The sequence below is a fragment of the Colobus angolensis genome, unplaced genomic scaffold (genome assembly GCF_000951035.1).
Source record: "Colobus angolensis palliatus isolate OR3802 unplaced genomic scaffold, Cang.pa_1.0 Scaffold9, whole genome shotgun sequence".
Classification (NCBI taxonomy): domain Eukaryota; kingdom Metazoa; phylum Chordata; class Mammalia; order Primates; family Cercopithecidae; genus Colobus; species Colobus angolensis.
The window spans coordinates 5,439,603-5,458,505 of record NW_012122931.1 but is presented as its reverse complement, the minus strand read 5'-3'; the positions used below and the strand labels follow the sequence as shown (position 1 = coordinate 5,458,505).

The window sequence follows — 18,903 nt, the reverse complement described above, 5'->3', positions numbered from 1 at the left end:
AGAGAGAAGCAAAGATTCAGGCTGCCTAGTGTGGCCACCGCCCCGTCAACCCTAAGATGATCGCAGCCCCTTTCTGGCCACCGAATGTGGGCACCCCAGACCTCTGCGGCAAGGCTGGGTGAGAGCTGTCTTTTGTGCAAAGGTGCCCCTAGTCCTCCACCCCTAGTGAGCATTGACACACGGAGGTGAACAGCCCCCTTGTGGGCCTGGAGGTGCCTAGGCCAGGTAGAGATGACCAGAGTGGGGAGCAGAGAATCCCCAGTGCCTAGCACAGTGACTGGCACTGAAGGATTTGTTGGATGAATGAATGAATGATTGCCTGACCTCAGGCCCAGGGAGCAAGGTGTGGTGTGCAGGGTGGCTACTGGGAGGCTTCAGGGATGGGGAGGGGACGGAGGGAGACTGGGAAAGCCACAAGAAGGCAGCCCCATCCGATGACTCACTTGGGAGGGAAACAGAAGGTGGGCTGTTTCTGGGGAAACACCCCCGCTGATGCCCGGGCACCCAGGAGCTTCCAGGTACCCCCAGATCACCCCAATGAGGACACTCCGCAATTCCCCAGGAGGCATCACAGTGGGGCTGCTAAACCCAGGGACTTAGGATTCAGACACTTCTGGGCTCCAGTTCACCCCTCATTGGCTGGACCAGTTGCCTCAGTTTCCCCGTCTGCACGGGGCACGGATAGGACCACGTGCTGCACAGATTTGCTGGGAAGGACATATAAGAGGTGCCCGCTCAGCACATCCTGTCTGCCATTGTTACAAACAACAGCACGGGAGAGTGGGGAGCAGAGCCTGCCAAACGTAGGACCCTGGTCTCCCGGTCCCCCGTGCTGCTGACCTATGGGGTGGCTTTGGACAAGGCCCAGCCTCTCTCCAGGCATTAGTTTCCCCATTTGTACAGTCAGGCCCTGCTAACTTGGACAGGCTTTGGCCCTTCTCCAAGCTCCACAGAGACATCAGAGCCATGCACACGCGGCCCTGGGACTGCCAACAGACACGCAGGCACGCATAGGCACGTACGCACAGGCACACAGACATAGGCACAGACTCACACTCGGCCCCCACCCTGCGCCCTCCCCACTCACACTCGCTCACACTCATGCTCACACACCACCCCGCTCCCCCAAATCTGCTGAGCACCAACGGTTGATGCGAGCGGGGTTGGGAACGGGAAGAAAAAAGCCCAAGACTCAGCCCAGGAAGAGGGGTGCGGTGGGGGGAGGGCGGGCGAGGGAAATGACAGCCCGCGGTCCCCCTCGAGTCCTGGCTCATGAATATTAATGCGGCGGTAATTAAAATGCAGGCACGCAGCAGGATGGATGCGGCTGCCTCCGGAGCGCGGGGGAGCGCGGCGTCTTTGCAGGCGGGTGGAGCCCGCTCCTCGCCGGCGAAAAGCAGGGCCGGGCTCCGGGGCCTGGGTCCGGGGCGGGCGGAAAGGGGGACATTTTTCGTGGTTCCGAGCGTCCCGTCCCGTCCCGGTGTTCCCGCGGCCGCCCCTCCGCGCCCTATCCCGGGCCAGGCCGGGCCGCCCGCCAGGCCAGCGTTTCCCGGAGCCGGCCCCCTCCCGCCCTCGCGACCGGCTGATGTCATCTGCACACAACTTTCCGCTTCCCGGCCCGTCTCGGGGCCCTGAGTCATCGCCGCCCCCGGCCCCGACGCTGGCCTGCGGCGTCTGTTTGTGCAGAGCGAGGCCCCGCCGGCCGGGCCTGACGTCAGGTTGGCAGGGCCTGGAACTGCCCCGCGCCGCTGCCCCCTGGGGGCAGGACAACACCACTGGGGGCCGAGGGCAGGGCTCGCCCTCGGAATCCGGCTTCGAAGCCGGCGCCACCTTGTGCCGGCCGGCTGACCTGGGGCAACTCTGCTTTCAACTCTCTGAACTTCGGTTTCCTCATCTGCCAGTTGGCAGACGCTCAGCAAATCTTCCTAGACTCACGGGGCGAATTGTACAGTTGGGTAAATCGAGGCCTAGAGATGGGAAAAGGACCGTCCAAGGTCGTACAGCCACCCGGAATTACAGTTCCTTTCTGCCGGGTCACACGCTGTCTTCCACGTGTGACCTAAGAGAGCTTTCCAGCCTGTGCTGAGAAAACTGCCCCACATCATCTGCAGCAGGACTGCGGGGCTGGAGCCCTGGTCAGGCCACTCTGCTTCTGGCCACAGTTTTCTCATCTCTAAAAAGGCGCAGTAACAATATAATGACCGTGTGGAGTCCCCCAGGATACAGGGTCAAAGGAGAGCACAACCATCGCAGTTTCAAGCCCATGGGGCAGGTGAGTCACTATTGTCACTACTGGGGTCACTGTTGAAGTCGCTAAGGTCACTGTTGAAGTCAGGTGAGAGGGCCCTCTTGGAGTCAGACCACCTGGGTTCAAATTCTGGCTCCTGCTTCCGGCTCCTTTCCTCTGACCCCCTGTGGGACCCGGACCCAGACCCCTTCCACGGTCACTACCATCACGGTCCCACCTTTCAAGGTCTCAAACACCCCTCCCGTTTCTGGCAGGAGCTGTCCTCACTCCCTCTATGGCCTCTCCAGGCCCAGACTTCACCCTCAAGTCACCCTCGGTGCCCTCCAACCAATGAGCCTGGGAAGACGTGTTCATCCTGGAAATGCCTGCCCAGCCCTTGCCCAGTTATACAGAGCAAGTGCTCCAGAAACATCCCGAGCCCCAGTTTACTGAGGGGAAACTAAGAACCTTCCAGCTACAGCTCTTGGGCTGAGCAGGGATTAGGCTCGGGTCTGGGATCCCAGGCCCTGCAGCCTCCCAGAGGCTTGGTTGAAAGCTCTGGCTCTCACTCCCCCACCTCCACCCAGCACCTGCCCGGTCCAGGCTCACTCCCCACCCCTCCACCTGGTCAGTGGTGGCTTGGCCTCCTCTCAGCCCCTCCATCCCTCTTGGCTGTACACACCCTCAAGCTAACGGAACTCAAACTGGTGGAGGAAGGCCTACCCTGTCCCTCCCAGGCCCTACCTCTCCTTCCCTGTCCCCAGCCTCACTGGACCACTTTCAAGTCCTCCAGTGCTCCAGGCTCCCTCTTCATGCCTCCAGGCCTTTGCACGTGCTGGTTCCTCTCCCATTTTCCTGGTTAACTCCTCCACCTCCATCCAAGCTAGGCTCTTCCCCTGGAGAGTGTCCCAGTTAGCACCACCCCACAACACACACACACACCAGCATACACTCTCCACATCACAGGGACCACATCCCACACAGGCACGGACACACTGCATGACACAGATCACAGGCGCAAAGGTGCATGCTCTAGCGGGCATGCATGCACACACAGACACACACTCACACTCTGTATGCTGATACACTTATCCCCCCACCACAACATCACACAGACCATTCGACACACTCCTCACGTCCTCTGGCCACACAGTAAACACACGCAGACCACAGAGCTCATGTCTGGGCTGACCTGGTGCCCTCCTCTGGGCTCCTGCCCCCAGCCTTGGCATTTACCCCCCACTGAGGGCAGGGACCAATCCATCTCCATTTTCCTCCATTTCAGCTCAGGGCCCTGCACCAAGTCTCTCCCAGCTATTGCTTGGACCCGGACCCCTCCCACGGTCACCACTGTCACAGTCCCACCTCCTTCAAGGTCTCAAACACCCCTCCCCTGTTTCTGGCAGGAGCTGTCCTCACTCCCTCTATTGGCTCTCCTGGCCCAGACTTCCACCCTCAGTTCGTCCTCACCTGGGCTTTGGGGTGCCACATACCCCGCCCCAGGCCCTGGCCTCTGGAATGGTTGGTGACTTGAACTGGGCCAGAGGCTTAAGCTCATGTCTGTCTGGAGCCTCAACTTTCTTCTCTGTAAAATGGGCTAACACTGAAAGCCCATTGCAGAATCTCAGCAGCGTCACAGTGGACATTGTTAGCACGGCCACTGGACTCCTGCTGGGCTGAGTTTGTGGGTAACCCAAGCCTGAGCAGGTACAGTTCCTCCCTCAGGTGAGTGTTCTGCCACAAAGTGAGCATCCTGCTGCCCTTCCTGCAAATCAGCCCCCTGGGACACTTAGTGCCGAGCCTTGGGGGTGGGGTGTTTGGTCCGGGTTCCTGACAAGTGGCTGGGTTGTCTGTTCCCTCTCTTCAGGGGGAGCCTCCATGGGTGGCCTGGGCTCACATCGGCTCCTCCAGTCCAGCCGAGCACCCCACTGGCTGCCCAGCCTGTTGAGAGAACTTGCTGAGCAGGACATTGAGCCCCTCCTGGTGGGTGACCAGAATCAGGAGAAGACAGAGGGGAGGTGGCAGGCCCTGGGATGGAGGGAGGGCAGTTGAGCTGCCTGCCCTCATCCTCCCTGCCCTTTGGGTGTTAGAACTGTTCCCATGGCCCAGCAGGAACCCAGTGGCTCACCTGAGCCTGAACTAAGGATGGGGCACTTTACCGCATATGCAGAGATGAGAAACAGAGGCCCGAGGAGGGAAGGGACTGGACACGCCTGGGGACTTCTCTGGCCCGAGGAGGGAAGGCGCCTGTGTTTCCATCCGCCTTCCTCCTGCCTGTGCTCGAGTCACGTGCTGGTGTGCAGGGAACAGGAAGACAGCCGCTGCCCTCACAGGCTCAGGGTCTAGCAGAGTCCACAGTGATCACAGGCGAATAAACAAAGGCAGTGAGACAGAGGTGGGTAAGGAGAGGTGTTGGGATGGGGAGCAAGGGAGCACCCATGCTCATGGGTATAAACACATGGACCTATATGCATGTCCCAGAGTTTCTTCCAGAACTTTTTTTTTTTTCCCCCAAGACGGAGTCTTGTTCTATAGCCCAGGCTGGAGCGCAGTGGCGCGACCTCGGCTCACGGCAACCTCTACCTCCTGGGTTCAAACAATTCTCCTGCCTGTCTCCCGAGTAGCTGGGATCACAGGCACACACCACCATGCCTGGCTAATTTTTGTATTTTTAGTAGAGACAGGGTTTCACCATGTTGGCCAGGCTGGTGTCGAACTCCCGACCTCAGGTGATCCGCCCGCCTCGGCCTCCCACAGTGCTGGGATTACAGGTGTGAGCCACTGCGCCTGACCCCTTCTTTTTTTTTTTTTGTTTTTTTGTTTTTTTGTTTTTTTGTTTTTTTCTTTCGCCTGACCCCTTCTAGAACTTCTCTGTTTACTCTCCCATCTACACTGAACACCTTTGGCCAAGGCTGGGGGCAGAGTGGTTAAGAGCCAAATCTAGACTCCTTGCTGTGTGACCTCGGCCAGGTCACTGTCCGCCCCCATGCCTCCCTGTTGTGTCCTCTTCTAAAAAATGGACAGCCCTCAGGACTGTCGCTGAAGGGTCTGTGAGATGACTGTGAAGCTCTTGGTGTGGGGACCCAAGCTCAACCCTGCCCCAAGTACTGTCCCCCAACCCAACTGCAGTACTCGGCCCTCCTAAACTTCTAGCCTCCAGTCTCTGCCTGAACCCCAGCACCTGGCAGTTCAGCTCAGTTCATTTACATAGCCCAGCCTGGGTTCCTATGAGAAGAAGGTGGGTCACGATGACAAAACTGCTGGGGACGACTGGGTCCCTGGCCAGGTACTCAGATCTGCAGCCTAAATCACGGCAAGCTGTTTCCCAGCCACCCAACTCTTGGGCATCCCTGCAGGACCTCCACAGGGAGTCCTTGGCTCCCTGAAGGATGGATCATCAGAGGAGCTGCCAGGCTGTCAGAGCTGGAAGGGACCTCAGGGATTGCCACTGTGGCCAACCCCCCACTGCACACACAGAAAAGCTGCAGCTCAGAGCCAGACACAGTGGCTCACACCTGTAATCCCAGCACTTTGGGAGGCCAAGGCAGGCGGATCACCTGAGGTCGGGAGTTCGAGACCAGCCTGGCCAACGTGGAGAAACCCCGTCTCTACTAAAAAATACAAAATTAGCCAGGTATGGTGGCACATGCCTGTAATCCCAGCTACTCAGGAGGCTGAGGCAGGAGAATCACTTGAACCCGGGAGGCAGAGGTTGCAGTGAGCCAAGCTCACGCCATTGCACTCCAGCCTTGGCAAAAAGGGCGAAACTCCATCTAAAAGAAAAAAAAATGAAAGAAAAGAAAAGCTGCAGCTCAGAGAAGTGGAGACACTGGTGCCCAGGGACCCACAGCAAGGCCTTGGCCCAGCTGGGGCTAGATGGGAAGACGTGGTTCAGCATTGGAACTCCACGGCCTGGGTTCAAATCAGGGTCTGTCACTGGGCAGCTGTGAGTCTAAGTCTCTGAACTTCTCTGTGCCTTAGTGTCCTCGTTCTGTAGAGTGGAGATAGTAATCATTCCTATTTCTAAGTCTGTTGTGAGAAATAAGCGAACTAATACATATAATATGCTTAAAAGCAGAGCCCGGGACACAGTGAGCGTACAATAGACATTAGCTGCCATGGTCTCTTGATTTCAAGCCCAGTGCAGGTGCATGTGACTCATGAAACTTCAGTGACATCTGCTCTGTGCCAGACACTGAAGATGGAGCAGCGAATAGCACTGACCCAACCTGCCCTCCTGTTGCCTACAGGCCAGGTAGGAAACACACTGGAAACTGATAACTCCATGTGCTCATCACCATGTGGTTTCTGCTGGTCTGGGGAGCCAGGCACAAAGAGCAGAAAACATGGTTCCAGGTAGAGGGGGTAGTGCGCATGAAGACCGTGAGGCAGAAATGACGCAAAACTGAATTGGAGAGAAGGCCCAAATGGCTAGAGCTCAGAACCCAAAGAGAGGAGAAGGGAAGAGAGGAAGGACATCCAGAGCCTGGGGAATGATATGGAGAGAGCCCGGGAACCAGCGCTGGTTAGAGAGGGAAGGAAGCCCGAAGCCTGCATCTTTGCATTTTAGAAAGATCTGATTGGCTGACCTGAGGAGGGCAGATAGGAGATTAGGGTGGCAGAGGGGGGCGGGGGGGGGTATGGCAGATAGTTGGGGCTAGGAGCCCAGGGAGCAGGCAGGGCGTGGAGCAGCCGGATAAGGGGGATAAGGGGGGGGGGCAGTGGGGACAGGGTAAAGGGAGCTGACTCATTGAAGTGGGAAGCTCCCCAAGGTTGGCATTTGGCTGGGGTGTGGGGGATCTGGCTGGGGTGGGGGTACATGGCTGGAGGTCAAGAGCAAGCTCAAGGAGGGAGGGAGACCCCATGTCCAGCTCTGACCACCCCAGCTGCTGCAGCACCCTGGGGCCCTCGGCCCACAGACTTGAGCCCTGTGCTTTTGAGAGCAGCACTCCTGGACCAGGGAGACATTTCCAGCTGGAGCCATGGGCCCCTTGACCATGATCTGGCATCTGGGGCCCTGGAGTTCCCTATTCAATGACCCCAGCCTGCGTCCTGGGTGCATTCTCCTGAGGGTTGTCTGAGCCACCCGTTTGGGCACCCCTAAGCCCCGGGAGTGACCAGGAGGTGGCTGTTGGCAGGGGGTGTGGACAGGACATGTGCTTACAGCCTGGAGTGCCTATACCTGAACATGCACAGCCCCTCAGGGAAAAGAACAAAACCTGGGGCAAAGCCGGGCGCGGTGGCTCAAGCCTGTAATCCCAGCACTTTGGGAGGCCGAGACGGGCGGATCACGAGGTCAGGAGATCGAGACCATCCTGGCTAACACGGTGAAACCCCGTCTCTACTAAAAATACAAAAACTAGCCGGGCGAGGTGGCGGGTGCCTGTAGTCCCAGCTACTCCGGAGGCTGAGGCAGGAGAATGGCGTGAACCCGGGAGGCGGAGCTTGCAGTGAGCTGAGATCTGGCCACTGCACTCCAGTCCGGGCGACAGAGCGAGACTCCGCCTCAAAAAAAAAAAAAAAAAAAAAACCTGGGGCAAAAAGGAAAGAAGAGTGTGAAGCTGGAGAGGCCAGAGGCTGAGAGGCTGGCTCCCCACCCCCACCCTCCCACCTGCTACAGCTCCTCCTGGGGTCTCCCGTCTCCGAGGAGCCTGAGAATTCTAAACACAAACCCAGCCTTCCAGGTGTGTTTGTCCTTATGAAGGTGTATTTGTCAAGGAAGGAGGACAGAACTTTTTTTTTGTTGTTTTTCGAGACGGAGTTTTGCTTTTGTTGCCCAGGCTGGAGTGAAGTGGTGCGATCTTGGCTCACTGCAACCTCCACCTCCCTGGTTCAAGTGATTCTCCTGCCTCAGCCTCCCAAGTAGCTGGAATTACAGACATGCACCACCACGCCCAGCTAATTTTGTATTTTTAGTAGAGATGAAGTTTCTCCATGTTGGTCCGGCTGGTCTCGAACTCCCGACCTCAGGTGATTTGCCCACCTCGGCCTCCCAAAGTGATGGCGTGAACCGCCGTACCTAGCAACAGAACATATTTTATTTAGCAGTTTGTTAGCTTGATTTATAACTTGTAAATACCTAGACATGAGGTATGTGGGCCTCGGCTTGCACTCCTGCCCCAGGCTGACCCCTGGTGCTGCCCAGAGAGAAGCCGCCTCCCTGGGCTGACCCCTAACCAGCAGGCTGACTCCCAGGGGATCCTGCAGGCTTCTTGAGAGCTTCTTCCTACATGCACCCTCACAGGACTCAGTCCAGCCCCCTGCCTTTGCCTGAGGGTCCTCCTGCCTCCCCCTTAAGAGGGTTCAACTCCAACCCCTCCCTGCCCTCACCCTTCTTCCTGTCCCTTGTCCCTGGAGGTCCTGGGCTTTCCAGCTTGTCACTGGTTTTATTTGGCCACAGTGGCATGTGTCACGAGCTGACCAGCTGGGTATGAGTCCTGTCCCTCCTTCGGGAGAGATGGAGAGCTCCTAGAAGCAGGGCCTCCCAGCAGAAGCAGACTCTTGCCCTGTGGGGGAGTACAGCTCAGAACTCGAAACTCGGGATCAAATCCCAGCTCTGTGACTTTCTTGATGGGTGACCTTGGGAGGCAGCTTTGCTGCTTGGAGCCCTGTTTCCTCCTCCGAAAACCCGTAATAATAACTGTACCTCTTGCAGTGAGGAGACAAGGTGGAATGGAACGCAGAGCCCACGTGTGCCTGGCACTTGGCAAGTACACCGGGAAGGACTGGGAAGGGCAGGAGTTACATCATTCACCTCTGTTTACAGCTAAGCAAACTAGCGGAGGCTCAGCTCGGTGAAGTCAGTCCCCAAGGTCACACAGCCGGCCGCGGGGCAGGGGCCCAAGACGTAGTTGTCTGACCTGTGCTCTAACCGCTGTACTCTCTGGCCTCGAGACGGCTCCCACATTACCTTTCCCTGTTCTCCGTGGCCCTCCAGCGCCTGAAAGCCGCTTGGGGGCCGCGGAGGCAGGTGGCATGGCCAGGGCAGAGTCCGCGGGGCGGAAAGGGTTAAGGGGCTCCGCCGCATTGGGCCGTCCTTCAAGGGGGGAACCAGCCAATGAGAGCGCGCCGCGATGAGGTAATGCCGAGACCACGCGGAGTGGGCGGGACTGGCGGGCACCCCGCAGAGCTCCGCGCTTCTTCTCTCCCCACCTACCTCTCACCTTTGACCTTTATGTACCCCGCCCCTCCCCCAACCTTACCCCTGCAGAAACGCCGGAACTGAAAGTCTCGGCTCCAGGGCCGCGGGCATCCCTTAGTCTGGGACAGGAACCGAGAGACGTCCCGGCCTCAGTCACACCTTCTGGGCCTCAGTTTCCCTTTCTGCAAGGAGAGTGGGTGATCGCTAAAGAGCCTACCAGCTGTGGACGTCCTTGGATCCCAGGACAGTTTTCAGCCCTTCCTTGCCCTTGGCCCGAACTTTAACGGTCCCAGCGCCGGCTCCCCTCAGGCGGTGCCCAGTGCCAGGGACCTAGAAGTCCCCCGGGCCACAGGGAGGGAGCCTCACCGGCCCAGCCACGCCCTCCATGTGGCCGGGACCCATCCCTTGGGTATCGCACCTGGCGCGCCCACCGTTGCCACCAAGCTGTGCTAGCTGCACCAGCAGCAGGACCTGCCGGCGTGGCGGTCAGAGGTCAACATTCATCCCACCGCCAGTAAGAATCGAGGGCCCACCGCGTGCCGCTCAGGGCTTCGTCCTGAGCTGTGTCCCGGGGCCGCCTCTCCCGCCACCCCTCCCCGCGGGCCTGCAGGGAGCCCGTCCGCCCCGTTCGCGCGGTCCGGACACGAAGCGGTTAACGCCTTTCCAGCCGAGCTGGCACCGCGCGGCCGGGCTTATTAGTCAGCTCGCGGGGAGGCGGCGAGGGGAGGGGAGGGGCTCGAGTGGAGAACCGCAGAAAGCTATTCTCAGGGGCTCCCGAGTGTGGGGAGGGCGGCTCAGCAGGAGCTGCTGCTTCCCAGAAAGTTGATTATTTTTAACCCAGGAAGAAGAAAGGAAGGAGGCGAGGGAGAAGGACTCAGAGAAAAGAGGAGAGGAAAAGAGAGGAGAGGAGAGGAGAGAAGTGGGGGCGGGGGAGGTCCGGGAAGGGGAATGGGGAGAGGGGAGGGAACGGGAAAGAGAGTCGGAGAGGAGGGGAGAAGGAGGGGAGCCAGCGGGGTGATGGAGGGAGAGAGAAAGGCAGAGCCCAGTTGGAGCTGGAGAAGCCAGCTGGCAGGGCTTGGGGAGGAGGAATGGATGCCGAGCGGGCACTGCCACCTTTCCCGTACCCCTGGGGCTCTGTGGGGCTCCATCCTGGCCTCCTGGTGCCCCAGCTGAGAGCAGCCCTCCAGCATCATCAAGCAGGCCCCAGGGGTGGGGGCACTGGGCTTGGGGAAGTGGAAGGCACAAGGCAGCTGCAGCCCTGTTCTGGGGGCTCTCCAGCCAATATGTCCTTGCCCTTGGGGTGACCACTGGGACACAGGGCTTGGGAGCCCTAGGGGAGGGGTAGGGAGGCCTCCCCTGATACCGCAGGGTCTCTTCAGGGAGGGTTTCCTGGAGGAGAGGGTGGGAGGGACTGGGGCTCCCTTTTTCCGGCCTCTGGGTGGAGCCAGGCTGAAAACCAGACCCACAGAGGGCCCCACGAGGGTGCAGGGGGCACAGTCACAAACAAGACAGCCACAGCCAGGCCCCCACACAGCAGTCCTGCAGGAGAGATGGTAGCTGCACAAATCGGGATGAATAAGGCATTAAAGAATGACAAGGGGGTAGCGGGCAGGGAGTGTTGGTCCCCTGGGCCTGGCCTCCGCAGAGGTCGCAGAAGACCTGCCCGAAGAGGGTGCCTGAGGACCAGGGTGGCTGATGAGGGGAGGAGACACTGGGGGAGGCGAAAGGGACAGGGGTGGTCTGGATGGGGACCCCCAGGCCACAGACCTAAGAGCTTGAGAGGGGATCAGTATGACCAGAGGCAGGGAGGGGGACATTTGGCCTGAGATCAGCCCCTTGTCTTAGGGTGGCCGGAAGCTTGGGCAGGGTTTTATAGAGACAAGAGACTAGATCGCCAAAGCTTACTCAGAATGGTAGGGACAAGAGTGGACACAGAAGCCAGTTGGGAGGGTTGCACTGAGATCCAGGGGAGATGGTGGCAGCCGGCTGAGACAGTGTGGGAGGTACAGGGGACAGGGCATGGTGTGGCATGGCTAGAGGGTGAAGGAGGCCAAGGAGGGGTTGGGGAGGCTCCTTGCGCCCTGGCATGTGCAGTGGGTGGATGCTGGCGCTGTCCCCGAGGCAGAGGACAGCATGGGGGAGCAGGTTCATGGGAGACCAGGCATTTGTTTTGGGACACGGTGGGGGCAGCCAGGAACAGTGTGCCAGAGGGAGGAACAGCTTGAGCAAAGGCACAGAGAGGAGACAGGCAAAGAGAACCACATGTGGCATGGTGGGACATGCCGGCATCTTCCAGAGAGGTGGGCCTCTGATGCAAACAGACGGGTCTGCCCTGGATCTGCAGGCAGTGGACAGCTACGGGCGTGTGGGAGCGGGGGAGGGGAAGGGAGCTTCCAGCTCTAGACACAGTCATGGTGCCCAGCAGGCGGGGACGCAGGCTGGTGTTGGGGGGGTGGAGTGTCACTGGGACAGGTGGCAGGGTCCTAGCTCTGGGACAGCATGTGTGAGAGTGAGTGTAAGAGTGTGTATGAGTGTGTGTATATGAATGTGTGTGTGAGTGTGTGAGTGTGAATGTGTGTGTGAGTGTATATGTGAGTGTGCATGAGTGTATAAGTGACTGTGAGTGAGTGTGTGAGAGACTGAGTGTCCTTTGCACTAAGTGCCCTGCGCTCCACTTGAGGCACAGCCCTAGGACACCTCCAACCTCTCCAGGACCAGGGAATGGCCCAGCCAGGCCAGACCAGGAAATGATGGATGGAGGAGGGCCTAGGCTGCTGCTCTGAAAATCCACCCCCAACCCTGGTCACTCTGGAACCCTGGAGCAGCATCTGAGCCCCTTCCCAAGGATCCCAGTGACTGGAGGGCAGCGTCCAGGGTCACCCGTGCAGCGTCCAGGGCCACCCGCCTACTTCTTACACAGGACCTGGTCTGTCCTCTCGCAGGATGGAGCTCGGGGTTCCTGAGCTTGGAGCTGCCTGTAATACCAGGGCCAGTCGCTCAGCCGAGGTCAGTTTCAGACAGTGGCTAGGGTAGTGGCCTGGGCTGTGGGAGGAGGATGAAGGTCTAGACAGTCACAGAGACCCTGGGAGGCCCCGAGAAAGTGGACACCAGAGAGGAACCCAAAGTCCCAGAAACTGCAAAAAAATGCCAGGGAGAGGAGAGAGAAAAAGGCCACGCAGCAGCCCTGAGCCTGAGAGCATGCGCCACAGTTTATCTGTGGGTCTGTTGAGTTTGGCCCAATGGCTCTGAGCTGACTCTGCAGCCACAAAAACTTAGGGCCTGGAAGGTCCCATCCAGCACATGAAGGACTCTCCCTGGGATGGAAGCAAAGAGGAAAAAAGGAAGTACTGAGTCCACACGTAGAGGACAAGGGGCTCCGATCCTCCATGGCTCCGAACCTACCTGCAACTGCCGGACCACACAAGACGACGGCATTCCCACCCCCAGCAGTGCAACAGAAAGTCCCAGTTAAGGGACAAACCTGAATCCAAACACGTTGCTGACTGGCAAGTGTCTCTAACCTCTGTCTGCCTCAGTTTCTTCACCTACAAAATGGGGATGATAATAATGGTTCCTCTGTCCTCAGGGGCAGAGAAACAATGGAAGTAAGCCCCTTAGTTAAGGAAGTAGCCTGTCCTGGGTCCTTTGGGGCGGCCCTGAAATGTCCCCAACAGTATAAGGGCATGAGTCCTCCAAGATGGAAGATAATTAGACTTACCACGATCTAACCATGGGCCAGTGCTTTTATTTATTTATTTATTTATTTGAGACAGAGTCTTGCTCTGTCACCCAGGCTGAAGTGTAATGGCACGATCTCAGCTCACTGCAACCTCCGCCTCCCAGGTTCAAGCCATTCTAATGCCTCCACCTCCCAAGTAACTGGGATTACAGGTGCACGCCACCATGCCCAGCTAAATTTTTTTTTCTTTTTTTGAGATGGAGTTTCGCTCTTGTTGCCCAGGGTAGAGTGCAATGGCGCCATCTCAGCTCACCGTAACCTCTGCCTTCCAGGTTCAAGCGATTCTCCTGCCTCAGCCTCCCGAGTAGCTGGGATTACAGGCATGTGCCACCATGCCCGGCTAATTTTGTATTTTTAGTAGAGACATGGTTTCTCCATGTTGGTCAGGCTGGTCTCGAACTCCTGACTTCAGGTGATTTGCCTGACTTGGTCTCCCAAAGTGCTGGGATTACAGGTGTGAGCCACCATGCCCAGCCGATTTTTGGTATTTTTATTAGAGATAGGGTTTCACTGTGTTGTCCACGCTGGTCTCAAACTCCTGACATCAAATGATCCTCCTGTCTCAGCTTCCCAAAGTACCAGGATTACAGGCGTGAGCCACCGTGCCTGGCCCAGGCAGTGTTCTTTTTCCTGTTTTGCAGACGAGAAGAACAAGGCTCAGAGAAATCTGTAGTCGGCCCAGAGCTATATATACAGCAGGAAGGTGGGGGAATTGCGATTCAAACTCTCGGGCCTGCTGTCTCCCTGGGAATTCGGTTCTCACTGCCTCCATATAAAGAAATACACGTGCAGGAAGCAGCCCAGAGCACCCTCCTCTCCCTCTCGAAAACCCACACAGTGATCCTGGCCAAGCCCCCTGGGTCCAGGAGGAGCCATGTCCCCATTAGGCATCTCTGAGCTGTGCTTTCACGTTGGGGTCCCCCCCGCAGGGCTGGTGGAACACAAAGAGGGGTGGCCAAGGCAGAGAAAGAACCCGACAGGCCAGGAGCCGGCTTTTCTCCCTGCTTTCTTCCTCCCTTGCTTCTTTGTTAAGCTCCCTTTCAGCTGAACCGGCGGAGCCTGGGTGTTCCGAGCTGACAATAATTGCTGCGTCTAGACAGTGTCTGGTATGAGGCCTCCCTCTCCGCGCCTCGCCGGCCTCCCCAAGGCTCCTATTCCCAGCCCTGCTGGCCCCTGCTCTGCGCCGTCCATTTCCCACACCCCTGCCCCTCTCTGGCTGCCCAGGGTGCCCTGTCCTGCCTCCCTCCTGCTCTAGGCCTCTCTCGAATTTTCAATCCTTGCATCTCTTCCTCCCTCCCCAGCTGCACCCCAGGCACCGGCCCCATTCCCTCCCACAGCCTGAAATTCAGGGAACAAAGGTGGTTTTGCATCTGGCTGTGGCTGGGAGACCTTCGAAGGAGACTGAGCCAGGCAAACCCTCCCCTCCCAGCTCTTGGCCCCCCAGGAGCCAGAGACTCACATTGCTGGCTTCCGGGCTGATCTGGGAAGTTCTGGGATTGATACTTGAAACAGCCTTAAGGCTCCTTCCCTCATCTTCCTATCTGACCTGGAAGGGAACCCAGAGAAATCAACGCAGAAAAGACTTAGGACAGATACAAGGAAGAACTTCCTGGTGACTCTGACTGGCAGACATGAATGGAATGGTTTTAAGAGCTTCAGGGGACAGGAATTCAGGCTTCACAAGGTCTAAGAGTTCCTCCTGCCTGGCTCAGATCTGCAGCTCTGGAAGGTTCCCCAGAAGCCAGAGTCTCCTCACCGGTATCAGATGCTCAAGGTGACCCCAATATAATAACAGCCACAGCCAGCATTTGCCTGGCCCTTTCCTTGCATCAAGCGCTGTGCAAACTCTGCATGCATATCAATTGATATCATCCTCTCCAGGACCCTGAGAGACAGAATAAGCTTATGATTAGTTCCGTTTTACAGATGAGGAAAACTGAGACACAGAGGGGTTAAGTAACTTGCCCAAAGTTACCCAGCCAGGAGAGGAGAAGCCAAGAACTGAAGCCACAGAGGTTGACTCTAGAGCTCCAATAACGACTGATGATAGGAACATGAAATACTGAAAATCATCTACCCGGGACTGGGATGAGCCCTTGGCGTCTAGTGTTTCCTTGCCTCTCACGAGGCTGTTAAGATCCAGGGTTATGCCCACTATATAGATGAAAAGAGAAGAGCCTGGGGCTGCAGGCTGTGACCAGATGGTGACCTAACTCCATGTCCGAAAGGCCGAGCAATCCAGGCTACTGGACTGGACTCACCATGGAGTGGGAGCTCCATACACGTGTGGGACCATTTCCCACTTCTTCCTTCCGGGCTTTCTTGGGCACCTCCTGCCCTGATCAAGCTGGGGGAGATAGAGGCCAATGTGGGTGCGGCTCTGTCCTCAGGAGACCATGGCCTAGAGGAGATTGGCAAAGCAGCCGGATTTAATCTGGAGGAGGAATTGTGATGATACAAGGGATATGGGACCTCTGGGAGCCAACAGGAAGGACCCTAAATCCAAGAGGGCTTCCTAGAGGAGGTGGAACCAACATGGCTTCCTGACAGATGAGTAAAAGTTAGGCAGGCCAAGAGGGGAGAGAAAAGTGTTCCAGGAAGAGGAAATCCGCACGTAAGAAGGTCTCGAAGTGAGAGAACAGGGTAAGCCAGAAGAACTAGAGAAACTTAAGCAGCTGTGTCAGGGCAAACAGTGGGTGGGAATCACAAGGCTGGAGCCCAGCTGATCAGGAAGGCCGTTGAGTGCCAGGTTGAGAGCTGGGCCTTATCCCCAGGCAGGGAGGCCTACTGGGAGACTGCTCTGAGAGTCCAGGCAAGGGGGACTGTGTTGACTGAGAGGATGTGGAATGGAGTGGGGCCGGAGGACTGGAGAGGCCCTCAAGCGTTGTAAAAAGAGAGTCTCCAATGATGTGGATCTGGCCTGCAAGTGTGATGCTGTTCCAGACACAGAGAACAGCATGGACAAAGGCTTTCTTTTCTTTTTTTTCAGACAGAGTCTTGCTCTGTCGCCAGGCTGGAGTTCAGTGGCGTGATCTCGGCTCACTGCAACCTCCTCCTCCCAGGTTCAAGCGATTCTCCTGCCTCAGCCTCCCAAATAGCTGGGATTACAGACATGTGTGCCACCAGGCCCTGTTTTTTGTTTTTTTTTGTTTTTGAGACGGAGTCTTGCTCTGTTGCCCAGGCTGGAGTGCAGTGGCCCGATCTCAGCTCACTGCAAGCTCTGCCTCCCATGTGCACGTCATTCTCCTGCCTCAGCCTCCCGAGTAGCTGGAACTATAGGCACCCGCCACCACACCCGGCTAATTTTTTGTATTTTTTTAGTAGAGACGGGGTTTCACTGTGTTAGCCAGGATGGTCTTGATCTCCTGACCTCGTGATCTGCCTGCCTCGGCCTCCCAAAGTGCTGTGATTACAGGTGTGAGCCACCACGCCTGGCCAAGTTTTGTATTTTTAGTAGAGACAGGGTTTCACCATGTTGGCCAGGTTGGTGTCAAACTCCTGACCTCAGGTGATTGTCAGCCTTGGCCTCCCAAAGTGCTGGGATTATAGGCGTGAGCCACTGCACCCGGCCAGACAAAGGCTGTCAACTGGTGGGCAGCCTGGTGTGCTATGGGAGGAGGAGGACACCCTGGAAAGACAGTAGGGTCAGGCAGTGAACTACTTTTGGAAGCAAGTAGGAGCAACATCGAAGGTTTGCTGGCTCAGGAAGGAGGATTAATTGGAACGATTAAGCTGGAAGCTCTGTAAGATGGATTAGATGGGCAAACTTGGAGGCAGGAAGGCTGGGAGGAGGCTGCTGCTACGTGATTTTTCTTCCCCAACAGGCTCCCAGTCCCTGATTTCTGGCCACCCCGCCCTTACAGTGAGTCATTTTGTTTTTGTTTTTTAGAAGTGAGGTCTCGCTGTGTTACCCGGGCTGGAGTGCAGTGGCTACTTACAGGCATGATCATAGCACACTGCAGCCTCGAACTCCTGGACTAAAGCGGTTCTCCTGCCTCAGCCTCCAGAGCAGCTGGGACTGTAGACGCGCACCACAGACAGAGCCCAGCCTGAGTCATTCTGATTCTGTAACTGGCTTCCTCTCGGTGAGCTGGCTCACACCCTCCACCCCCAGCTGGAGAAGGAAAGAGGATGCTCACCGTTCATTCCTCATGCAGGCCATCGATGGAAATGTCAGATAGTGCGAGTCCACGCCTGAACACCTCTGGGGTCCGCTATGGGACTGACACTGGCAGATTCATCGATGAGCTCCCGCCTGCCACCTCTGGGCCTGCATTGCGGTGATACAGCCAAGGGCCTGGGTCTTCAGTTCTCCAGACTTGCCAAATGCACAGCACAGGCCTCATCAGCAACTGCAGACAAGCAGAGGTAGCACCTGGGCTCTGCCTGTGCCTGGTACAGTGAGGCGAGGGTGGGGGTAGGAATGAGGGTCCTCTCCGTGCAAGGGGGGAAGATAGAAGAACAAAATTTCACCCTAACGTAGTGTCTTTAGACTATGAAATGCTGTGCTTCTGTTAGTCTGATATCAGGGGCTTGCAGCCTGGCAAAGGAAAAGAAAAACAGGCTGAGGCACGTGATAGAAGACAGGTAGGGATGCCACAGTCATAACCATGGCAAAGACCAGCATCAAACAGGCCCACCATCTCTGACCCCAAATCCCTGGGCAGATGGTTCCAGAACTCAGAATTTTCCCAGTTTTAGAAAGATGGGGCCAGGTGCAGTGGCTCACGTCTGTAATCCCAGCACTTTGGGAGGATGAGGTGGGTGGATCACCTGAGGTCAGGAGTTCGAGACCAGCCTGGCCAACATGGTGAAACCCTGTCTCTACTAAAAATACAAAAATCTACAAAAAAAAACTTAGCTGGGTGTGATGGTGCGTGCCTGTAATCCCAGCTACTTGGGAGGCTGAGGCAGGAGAATTCCTTGAACCCGTGAGGCGGAGATTGCAGTGAGCCAAGATCGAGCCACTGCACTCCAGTCCAGGCGACAGAGCAAGAGTCCATTCCCCCTCCCCCAAAAAAGAAAGATGATGTGATACACATCACATATTTCCTGACACTCCCAACCAAACACATTTATGCAACTGTTGCAAAGTAGACAAGGAAAGATTCTAAATAGGCTCTGAATCTCAGTTTTCTCATCCCTGCAATGGGGCAATGGTGGTATGCACCTCCCAGGGCTGTTCGGAGAATCTGATGCCTCCCATTGCACTGGTGAGCCTGGCACAGGCACAGGTCCTACCCCAGGCCCTTTGGACTGGCTGTTCCTTTGGTCTGGAACATTCGTCCCGATACCTCCTGAGAGGGCTCCCTCACCTCCTTCAGGGCACTGCCCAATTGCTACCTCCTCACAGAGGCTTTCCCTGACCACCCCGTCTCATTCCTCTTCCTGCATAGCCTCTGTCACGTGACATTTTATGTCATCAATTACTCATTTATTAATTTCCTGCTCTCCCACAGTAGCACCCGAGCTCCGAGAGGGGAAGACTCTGTTCTGTTGTGGGCTGTGCCCCCAACACCTCGGACAGTGCCTGCACAGGCGGGCGTTTTTGTTGGATGAAGGATTTTCTGTTAAATGTGTCTGGCGCACGCACACACACACACACACACAGCCCAGCAGGTACAATGGTGATTATTATTGTTATTGCTGGTGCTCTATTATTGTTTTTTTTTTTTTTTTTTTTTTGACAGAGTCTCACTCTGTTGCCCAGGCTGGAGTGCAGTGGCGCGATGTTGACCTGGGCTCACTGCAAGCTCCGCCTCCTGGGTTCAAGCGATTCTCCTGCCTCAGCCTCCC

At 56.9% G+C, this 18,903-nt stretch overlaps 1 protein-coding gene and 1 pseudogene across 3 annotated transcripts; both read left to right on the top strand.

The window, feature by feature from the left end:
- Positions 1-1,121: 1,121 nt before the first annotated feature.
- Positions 1,122-16,183, top strand: LOC105504029. Of its 2 annotated transcripts, none has more exons than XM_011931229.1 (2): positions 1,122-2,272; positions 16,097-16,183. In XM_011931229.1, exon 1 carries the CDS (start codon positions 1,322-1,324, stop codon positions 2,084-2,086), a length of 765 nt encoding a protein of 254 aa, XP_011786619.1. In that variant the 5' UTR covers positions 1,122-1,321; the 3' UTR covers positions 2,087-2,272; positions 16,097-16,183. The 2 variants fall into 2 exon arrangements, with proteins under 2 accessions (XP_011786619.1, XP_011786620.1); XM_011931230.1 differs by lacking the exon at positions 16,097-16,183 and adding an exon at positions 6,365-6,416.
- On the top strand, positions 3,304-18,128 carry LOC105504030 (annotated as a pseudogene). The gene is made up of 3 exons (XR_001000560.1): positions 3,304-3,952; positions 6,306-6,482; positions 16,997-18,128. The product of XR_001000560.1 is annotated as an uncharacterized LOC105504030 (transcript).
- The last annotated feature ends 775 nt before the right edge of the window (positions 18,129-18,903 follow it).

Bases quoted from the DNA above. Each gene is read 5' to 3' on its own strand.
- LOC105504029 (XM_011931229.1), top strand. From the start codon at position 1,322: ATGCGGCTGCCTCCGGAGCGCGGGGGAGCGCGGCGTCTTTGCAGGCGG.